A 10,758-nucleotide genomic window follows, 5' to 3' on the forward strand; every position below is an offset into this window, starting at 1 on the left:
TGTATAAGAGACAGAGCTAGCAAAGCCCGCCCCGAGTACGAGCAGGAGGCATGAGGATTTGCAACAGGTAAGGGTGCCCCGCGGGGATGTTGGGCGGCTGTCGGCGCTTTGGGGAGGGTGGTGCCCGAGGAGCTGGCCTGGCACACGCCTTCCCGGCCCGTCCGGCGGCTCTGGCGGACCCCGGGGGCCCTGGTGCCCGGCGAAGCCTGGCAAGCAGCACGGCTGTATGGAGGGTGGTGGAGGGTGAAGAAACGGCAGCCCGCGCGTTTGTCAAGTGTTGTGCCGCTCTGTTTCAAGGAGGAGGTGGCGAGAACACTTGGAAGAGACCTGAAGCAGAGCAGAGAGAAGAGCCTACAGAAAGCAGCTGAGGTAAGGCCAGACAGACATTCACACTCCTCTGTATCCACTGCACTAAAGAGTTCCTCTCTTTACATTTCTAGGGGACGAGAGGGGGAAACTTGAAAACATGTGATTTTTGAAAGAACAGATTTTATTATTCCTTTCCTATTATTCCTCACACTTTCTTGATTGTACCATCTGAACTGTCAGTAAAACACAAGTTATGGTAAAGTGATGTTTGTTGAGGAGAGGAATCAAAAACACATATGGGCTTCTTCTGTGGCCCTAGAGAGGCTGCCTGTTGTTTGAAACCAAAGGTTACTTGACCTGATTGAAGGGGTTGTATGGATTTACAGAGCTTTTTGTTAGCACTGCAGGCTGACTTCTCCACATTTAGAGGGTGATAAAGATAAAAGGGACAGTGAAGAACTTGCATATACAGTAGGAACACAAGTGGAAAACCTATTAACCACCAACAATATGCTTGACAGTAAGCAAGAGGAAAATGCAGGCAGCTTGTGCCTTAAGGAGTTGACACAGATCACAAAACCTGGTGAGACTGCAATACGCATAATGGTACAGTGGGAGGTGGAGGTGTAAAAGGAATTGGCCATACTGAAAATACTGAAGCAGGAGATGAGCAGTGTGCCCTTAGATACAGTGACAGTACAGAAATGTAACCACCAGCATGGTGAGACTGTCACTCCAACATAAATGTTTTATGTAGGTGACCCCATGGGAAAAGCCACGTTGTTAGAGCAAACAACGACTGGGCTCTAGAAACTTTAGGGGAGTGGTGGTGGGAACTAATGGCCAAAACTCAAGAGAATGTAACAGTCTGGCAGTGCATCTTAGCCAGCTGTTGTCTGTGATGTGTCAACAGTTGCTAGCTGCACTTCATATTGGTTCATTCTAAACCATCGTGGAAAACTAAGAGATGACCTCTTGCTGTGAAACAAGCAGAATTCAGTTAGCCAGTGCTTTTCTGTGGCTGTTAACAGCAGCACTCAGGCAAGTAAATGTTGTATGTTTTTGTTTTGTATTGAGATTGATTTTGAGATATTTAAGACTGGTTTTTAAGAAGCAAAAGGAAGGCTTCAAATTTGGTATTCATTGACATTTGTACAAAGTGTCTAACTCTGGCTGCATTCCAGTGTGTCTTAAAAGGGCTTTCTATCAAAATGGATGTTGTAGGTAAAATTGTATCTCCATCCAGCCTAAATCTGTAAAGTTGAATCTTGGGATCTTTATGCATCCTGCATTACATGCTGTAATTGGAGGTACAGTGTGGCTCACAACCGCTTCACAAAGTGGTTGCATGTAGTTCACTTTATGTTGCACTATGGAGTAACCAATGATAATTCTAATTTCAGAGTAACCTAAAATGGACTGTACTCAGTTAGACTCCAGGCTCATCTAGACTAAGGTCTGGTAAAGGGCTGAAGTAAACGTGTATGATGCTACAACTTGTGGAGGTAACATACCATACTGGTGCTTGTACAACTAAGGCAAGAAACTGCAACACTATCCAGTTGCTTTTGGACATTCTGGGATCTGGTTCTAGTCATACTCCACATAGGATTTATACTATTACTTTAATACAGGTCTTGCTGAATTGGTAACTTGTATGTTGCATTTATTTCATGACAGTATTTAGTGCTTGAACTTGTGTATATATACATATATGAAACATGTATATCAAACCAGGTGAACAATGCTGAATTTAGATAGAAAATAAGAGATGTTTTCAGGCATGTTATTTCATGAGACATCTCACTTTGCGTGGACTCTGTGTCTGGTAGACAGTGTACTGCTAGCTGGCTGCTGTATCAGAATGTAGCAGTCACTACAGCACTGTCAACCTGCTGCAGGGACAGCTTATTGCTGTTTAAAGGCTGTTTCTTTAGAAAGGGCTAGGGTTCAGATTTTCAGTAATGCAGGTGGTGCATCTGTGTGTTATGGGATGGCAGTGTATGTTAGCTGGTTGAAATTCTGACATCAGCTTGCATGCAGCTGCTATCCTTTTCCACATACCTTTGTCATCAAAATGGAGAGATACTACTTTACCACTTTTACTACTCCATTTATGTTATCCAAAGAATTGTGAGAATTTTTTGTTGATTTAGATTGGTTTTAATCTGCTTTTAGATACCAAGGTAGCAGGAAGCTTAATAAATACTTGAAACAGTAAATAATTCAAACATTTCAAACAATTTTAAGCTCTGGAAGTTTTCTTAAAGCAAAAGAAGCACAGTTAAAAACTTTAAAACTTAAGTTTGATTTGAGATTTTTTTTTATACTGATATTTGGCAAATGCAAGTTCATTGTTTGGGGGGAGAGGTTGTTGTTTGTTTTGGTTTTTTTGACCAAGTCATTAGATGCTGGAAAGGCTTAAAAACACTCACCAACTACTGAATAATAATTGCCTTTCCATTCTGTTAAAAAGGTCATCTTTAGAACAACTTAATATATGACCAGCAGTACATTAAAACAACTGCACATAGTCTCACCAAGCAGGAGACACAATTTGTACAGGACATAATGTACTTCAGAAGAATAAAGTCTGGAAGCATGTTGATCCTTTTGATTCATGCTACACTGCAAGCTTTTCTCAAGCTACCACAGGCAACCAACCGAGTGTTATCTCTGTCCTGGTCCTCACACTTCAGGCACTGACTGAACACTAAAGAAACTCTTTGTTATGACTTGCTTTATCTGGGTGCTGTGATATGTGACTTGAAAAGTGAAGGTCTCCTACGGAAAAAACCCAGCATTTATGTGAAAGTCTTCACTATTGGAGCGATCCTACTGTTGTGTGTGGTGATCAGGCAGTGTATTGTTAGTTAGCTGTTCTTCATACACCAGCAACTAACTACACTGCCACATTAGCACATTACTGTTGAGTCAGGAGGTAAACAGTTATAATAAACACCTCATTGGATGCTTAGCTGGTATGGAGCCCAGTGACTGTCTTAATTCCCCTAGCTGAAAGGAGCTGTGCTAGGTTATGCAAACTGAGTGAATGTAGGATATAACAATAATTTTAACTGTATTTGACACAATTATACAGCTAATCCAACTGGTTTCTAAAGAATTTACTAAATTATGTAAGTATTAATTATGAGTTTCAGGTTTGGGCCCCTTGTGAATATGTTTCTCTTATACCACTAAATGTTTGCTGGAGCATTGATGTGTGGGCTCAGCAAACAAGTATTTTCTGATAATACTTGCATTAACAGGGACATGTCCAACCACTGACTGAAAGGTATTTACAATATTTGCACTCCCAGACAATTTTTTGGTAAGAGGAGCTGACGGTTAAATGCTATCTGTTGGAGATAACAAGCATACATCAGATGTAAGGAGTGAGGAAACTGAGATAGAAATGAAGGAGGATGTAATAGGTTATGCTCAAATGGAGTTGAAGAAACTTTAACACTCACAGGCTGAACTCTTAACTTTAAGAGGGCGGTTTTATCTTAAATTGGTGGGTTTATTTAAGAATCCGATAAATACATTTTAATCTGTTTACCATGTTTGTAGTTTAGTATTTTTTTTATATGCCATATCCTACATAAACTGTAAGTGGATGTTTATGCAAACATGTATTCATCTTACTTTGTTGGCTTTTGACTATAGATAAGTGTGTGTTTGTATAATAGTGTTCTAACTTTCATTTTATTTATTCACCTTTCCAAGTCTGTGCAGATTTCACAGTTAGATTTTTTGTTTTCACCCTGGATAACCGGTAACTTGGTTTTATGAAAGAAGTGATTAGTTTATCAATGATCTGCCCTAAATCTTATATTGGAAGAGCTGGTATGTCTCAAGAACAATACGTAATACAAACACACTGAATTTCTGGGGGAATGTTAATTAACAGTAACCTTTGAAAAACTAAAACTCTGTCTATCCAGGACTGAATGGTACCTATATTCAAATTCTACAGAAGGTGATTGTAATGGATTGTAACCAAATGGTGAAATAAGAAATTCTGTGATTGTTTTCTCAGGCTAAACCTTCCTTTTCTAGGAATCCACAGTAATTTGTGAAGTAGTGAGTTAAGTAATTCTGTCCTCCATTTGCTGATATCCCATGCTATTTCTGAATACCAGGAAAGATTATTTAAGATTACAGTGTATCCTGTGAAGAACAGAATATGAGCTTTCATGAGTGAATCAGAAGCAAGGTGTGTGCACTCCCTTCCCTCCTGATCTCTTCCAATCTAGAAAATGATACTGCACTGTTTATCTTCTAAATGGTATTTAAAGAACTGAGTGAAATTTCCCATATGCTGAGTAACTCAGGCAATACCAGGACTAAAATAGACTTTTTTCAGGTATTCAACTAACAGTACCCTTTATACCTATCTTTTTTTTTTTTTTTTGAAAGTGATAACAAAAAGCAGGGAACTATAATAGTGCACATGAGTAGATATGCATGTTTTAATCATGTACATTTTAAAATAGAGATACCATTTATGGGAAAAGCATTGTGTCCTGCCACTTAGTTCCATGGATTTAGGCTGGTCCCAGTGAGGTGAGAGAATCCATATCTCAATTTTCTTTCTCTCCATCAAAGCTGCAGGGACATGTGACAAAAATCACCTGACATGTTCTGCTAAGTGCTCCCAGAGCTGGAATTGTATGTGCATGAGGAGACTGGAGTAAAACACAGGACCTCAACATAAGAACAGGAACAGGATCTTATTGGATGTGGAATTGGATGTGGGCTAATGGCAAACACCTCAGAGGCTGATATAAAACATCAGCAGTAGGCACATTTGGGCTAACTAGACCCCTACATACGCCTTAACTGATCTCTGAAAGCTAGAGTGGCTAAAATTGTCATGCATAAGGTTTGACTTTCCTTCCAAAATGATGGTTGTTATTATTGAGGGTGACTGCTTAATCTTCCACATCAGTGTAACTACTCAGTCTTTTAAATATGTCCTTATCCTTCAGGGGTTTTCTGTGAAATTCTCAGTTTTTTTTTTTTTTTTTTTTTTAATAAATGCTTTTGAATTTCTCACCTTTTTGAAACAGTTAAGTGGCTATCTTTATTGGAAAAGGTTTCAAAGTGCTTCAGGTATTTTCAGTCAGTTGTCAGTCTTACAGGAGAACAGCACTAATGCTACCAGTACCTTTTTCATACATAAAACTCATCTGAGATACTGTTTTCTCTTGTTTCTATTCTCTCAGCCCACCTTTAGGATTTGGACAGCTGGAATAAGTTCCTTACTCCCATTTACTGTTTCCTTTCATCAAACAGATAAAACATTTGGCAGTTTGAAACAGAACAGTGGGATAGAACTGGTGATGGGTTTGCAGTTACATACAGGACTGGGGAGATTGCAAGGTGAGAAGAGTGGGGCTTGAGGCATGAACCTTCATCCCCTTCTACCTCTACTTGAAGACTTTTGTTTTATTCCAAAGATGTGAGGTGGATGACTGGGGAGCATTGTTTTGGACTGTCTCAGAAATATGTCTGTTAGAGTGCTAAGCTGTTGATTTTTGTTGCCCCTTGAATCCTTCTGTAAGCAACCATGTATAGTGACCCAGGCCTTACCTTCATCCAGGTCAGAAGACTAGGAATCCAGCAGGAGATGAGCCCACAGCTGAGGTACTTCACTGCAGTGCAAATGTGTGGAGAAGGCTAAAGAGGTTAAAGGTGTTGCTGTAAAGCTGAAATGTAAAATCAGGATACAAAGCAGGCAAGGAAATATTTTGTAGTTTTTCTTTTAATAATTTTATTTTCTATGTTTTTTTTTTTTACAACTAAGTTGACAGCTTCACAATTCAATAATCTTCCTTGAGAAGATATTGCAAACCAGGTATCTTCAGTTGCATTTGTCTCTAAAAACCAAGCTATGATGCCTCTGGGCCCCAGGCATTTCAGTCAGGGCAATTGTGTGTTAATGGAATATTAAAATGTATTTGTTACTGGTAGATGGGAAACAAAACTCTTCTGTGCAAATACTGAGTAATTTATCAGCAAATCCTCTTTTTATCTTTCTGCTGGTGACAATTTAAAGAAACATTCAGAAAATTTATGCATGTTGAAGGTCCATCCCTGCAAGGTACTGAGTGCCTTGCCATTCTCAGTAACCTCAGTAGTTCACAAGGCTGTTGCAGGAGCCAATCCAACATTAATAGACATAGTGTAGCTGAAAATACTAACACCAAAGAGAAGTAAAATCACCTGATGGTTTAGCTTCTAGCAGCATTTCCCAGGAATGTAGTAAGGCTCTGTACCCATGCTGTTGAATGGATTCACTGTGTGAATGGCTTTTTCAGAGGTCTTCTCTTTTTTTCATGATAATCTGCCTGATTAATGATGCTACTTCTGGCTTGATACTTTCTATGGGCTCTTCAGGTCTCCAGAACTTCACAACTTTACCCTCAGGGTTGACCAGGTACTTCCAGAAATTCCATCGAGGCTCTTTCTTTGATGAATCTGTAAGAATGGCATCAGATCATTTTAGTGACATCCTTGTAATTGCTTCATTACCCTTCAGTGATTCTTTAACTATTTATGTTGAAGTAATCCCACCTTGTTCTTTGCTAGTAGTCTGCACATGGATTTACTGGTTGGTATTAATGATCTGAAATGTGATTAAGTGAAACTGTTCAAGAGTTCCTAGTTTTACAACACCCTGCTTCCTAGAGAGGAGGATGTGAGGGCTGCACATGTTGACTCTGGCTTTGTCCATGGAGAGTTTTACAGGTTTAGAGGGAAATCTCTTTTTGAGAGAAGAACTAGAAGAAAACTCTAGGAAACTTTGACTGGGGAGCAGGGCTGAACTCTACACTGATTCTTAGAAACAACAGGTTGAATTTTGCCATTGGACTACACTTGTCATGACTGTAAGGGGACACCATGGCAAGCAAATGGGTATGGTAAAGCTCATGTCATGGAGGCTCTGGCCCAGCTAGTAGTTATGTCTTTGAGTAGTTGTATCTAGGATCAGTCCTGAAGTAACATAACTCCATCTCTGAATATTATTCTAGTGTTCATCAGTGCATAAGAGTAACTCATACAAAGTGCAAACACATAGGAAGATGGACATTATCTGAGGAAAGTTGAGGGCAGAAACCTTGCACTGGTCCAACAAAATGCCTTATTGCTATGAACAAGGAGCAGTTGTGTAAAGGCCTTGGCACCATGTTTGCACTACTGGTGGATTCTTTTTGCTCCAGACTAGCTAACAGTGCTGGACAAATTGTAGCTATCAGTCACAGTTACTAGGATCTGTAGAACAAGGGTGTTCAACCTTCTGATTGTCAAGACAGCTATGTGAAGAAAACAGGTGCTGCTTTAATTTAAGTTGCACAGTAATTTCATGTGAAGCAGAGCAATGCAAGAAAAGACAGACCTTGTTTCAAAATATTGAAGTACCAGAGCATCTTTCTCCTTGTGGGTGAACAGTATGTCAAATAAGAACTAACTGAGTGAATATGGCTGTTCTGCTTCTGTATAGGTATTAATGTCTGATATTGGTTGCACTGGTAGTTAGAATCTAGATTCATCCCACCCAGCTGCTACCTGTGTGCTCTAGTCTCCTCTACAATGAACTGAGAGTCACCTTCAGAGTGCATTCAGTAATTTCACTGGACATGAGGAAACTCAGAGCAGTGAGGCTTTACCTGACATCTTTGGTGGCATGCTTAAGGGGAGGTAGGAAGACAGTTACAGTGACAATGGTGACCACTTAAATAGCTCCTAAATCATAATAATTTTCAAGCATGAGAGGTATCACAGAGGATATGGCAAGAAGCAACAGACTTAAGTGCTGTAGGAAAGATTTCATTTAGATGTTGAAATAGCTTTCTGACAAGAGGGGCTGTGAAGAACTGGAGTAGAGTTCTCTCGTATGACTACAGTAATTCTGTCTTGGGGCAAGTAGATGGAATACAGGTTTAGGCCTTCTACCTTATTTGCTAGTTAAAATGATCTGATAGAGAAGGGTTATGTTCTAAATATTCTGTCTTTCATATATCAGTGTTTAGTATGGGTCAAAGACCTGGCCAAAGCTCTGCAAAATATAGAGAGGCTTTTCAAATTACCTTTGGGTCTGTGAGCTCTTTGGTCAGCTGAAGAGAGTTTCATTTTACTTGTGAGAGTATGGGGCCGTAAGTCAGTAAATGCTTACTGTAACAGCAGTATTTGTGCAAGTGGGTTTTGCAGGCTGGGCCTGAAGTTCACAAGTCAAATTAATGCAAATCAGTGATTATATATAAACTATGGTGTATATATGAACCTGCTTTACAATACAGTTTACATAAAGATGGTCATATGACTGTGCTAAAAAAGGAATCTTCTCATCTGCATGTGTTTGTGTAAAATCTTCCAGTAATTATACAACCCTCCATGGTTATACTTTTGTCCATAAGTAAAGGTATTTTTCAACAACAGTCACATAATATGAAATGGGATTTTGTAGGTTGGAGTCTTTACACTCAAGTTTATCCATCCACAAAATGGATGTTTCTAGCTGGGCAGGTCACAGTAGGCTGATTTTATAATTGGGGAGGAGAAACAGATGGTTTCAGGGTACAACTCTTAAAACCAAATTTTTAATGTCCACATTGAAACAAGAAATTTTATGCTGAGTGCCTGTTTCTCTCCATGGACTGTGAAGACCATGATGTTTCCTCACAAACTCAGACTGGAATTTAGGGAGAACACCATAATAGGCAGCTTGATAGAGAAAACAAAACAGTTACCTATTAGAAATTTAAAGGCGGGCTCTGCTTCTGATCCTAGGATCTTGATTTTGTGGAAGACAGGGAAGGTTACTCCATAGTTTCCTTTAGCAAAAGATTCTATTTCCTGGCTTGAGCTAGGCTCTGATTCTCCGAACTGGTTGCAGGGAAAAGCCAGCACAGTGAAGTGGGAGGGACCAAACTCTCTGTGTAGTTCTTGCAGTGCGATGTAATTTTTGTCTGTGTGTTGGCAGTAACTGGCCACGTTTACAACCAAAGTTGCCTTTAGAGAAATAATGTTATAGTAGTAAGAAAAAAGCCTAGAGATGACAGATTACATTTAAGTCTTAAAATGGCGTTTCCCACTACCCATTTTGCCAGAAGGCCGAAACTAGTTTGTCTGATCATAATTGCATTAAACAGATAAGGATCACAGCAGCATAAGATGTTTACTTGCAGACAACCTGTTTTAAAAATCCAGTTAATGGATAAACCAATTTATGGCTTTGTTTAAAATATAAGCAGTTAAAAAAGCAGGTATTTAGGACAGGCAGTAAAATTGTATTTATTAGATCAACTTCCAGAATTCAACACAACATGCTACCATTCTTAAGTAAGATTAAAATGCACAAATTATATTGTTAGGCTATATTGGTTTATAATAAGGAATATAAAAAACCCGTATTTCTTGATTTATTAGATCAAATACTTAATTCCTGGAGCAGGCCTCGATAAATGTCTCTCCAGCTTACTGTTTGAAGAAATTTAGGACAAATCTCTGCCAAAAATTCCCACAAACTTTTTGTTTACCTACAAATTGACAACCGTTTATTTAGTAAAGATTCAAGACAAAGATATAATGCAGTTGTAACTTACTTTCCCTCTGTACTTCTCCAAGGGAATGATCCTTCCTCGGGAATCCTTGACTTCAAAAGAATAAAAATCTTTGATTTTAGGTTTAAAAAATCTGAGTTGCAGCAGGCAGAGAATGGCAGTACACAAAACCATTGACAGAAAGACTACAAAGACCCTGGCTTTCGGCACTGAGTATTTTAGAGGATAAGTAGTTGTGAGAGGCTCCATTTTCGGAATCTTTGGAGAGGAGCCTGGGCAGGCCTGGAATGTGAAGGAGGAGCTGAAATACGAAACTCACAGCTCGGACTTGAAAGAGCAAGCTGCTGATTTTGTCCCTGTTGCAGAATGGCTGTTTCATGTCACAATGCATCTGCTGGGCTTCAGAGCTCTTGAGTAAAGTACAGAAATCTCTCCGGTGGGGAAAAAATGAAAATAATGAAATGTGTATTCCCATCACCTAAGGATGCTGAGTGTTCTGTTCAACTTGCCAAACTGTGGGATACAGTTTGTCTGTACGCTGTCTTGAGAGCTGCTGGGGCCTCTTGTGGGTCTGTAGCACAGCTCTAGCACATGCCCTGGGCCTCTCAGTTGTTCCTGACAGAGCTGTTCAGCAGCAGTCTGCTATCAGACTGACCTGGAGAAGCAGTTTGGGGACCAGCTCTTCAGGTAGAAGGAAGGGCAGTATGGCTGAAACCACTGTGTTCACAGCCACAGTCCTGCCTGTTACCTGTTGGTGTGGGACTACAGGCAACTTTGTTTTGTAAAACTCTTTTACAGCACACAGGGCAGAGAAGAACTCCTTGTTTCTAGGCTGGCATAAGGGAAGATAATACTATTTTTTTTTTTGTAATGGCAGGAG

General features: G+C 39.7%; 1 protein-coding gene across 3 annotated transcripts in view; it reads right to left on the reverse strand.

Annotated features, from left to right (window-relative positions):
* Positions 1-10,154, reverse strand: part of GPX8 (glutathione peroxidase 8 (putative)) — a 22,656-nt gene extending 12,502 nt beyond the window's left edge. Inside the window, exons 1-3 of one of the 3 annotated variants that reach the window (XR_003400060.1) lie at positions 9,921-10,154; positions 9,066-9,327; positions 6,365-6,795 (exon numbers count right to left, since the gene is read on the reverse strand). Coding sequence is in view for 2 of the 3 variants with exons in the window: in XM_026865436.1 (XP_026721237.1) it covers positions 6,632-6,795; positions 9,066-9,327; positions 9,921-10,127 (633 nt within the window). In the remaining variant the exon portion in view is untranslated. Of the gene's footprint in view, positions 1-6,071; positions 6,796-9,065; positions 9,328-9,920 lie in introns of those variants that run through there. The other 2 variants (XM_026865436.1, XM_026865437.1) reach the window with 2 other exon arrangements.
* Between the last annotated feature and the right edge of the window lie 604 nt (positions 10,155-10,758).

Source organism: Athene cunicularia, assembly GCF_003259725.1.
Source record: "Athene cunicularia isolate RWA chromosome Z unlocalized genomic scaffold, athCun1 chrZ_part1, whole genome shotgun sequence".
Classification (NCBI taxonomy): Eukaryota; Metazoa; Chordata; class Aves; order Strigiformes; family Strigidae; genus Athene; species Athene cunicularia.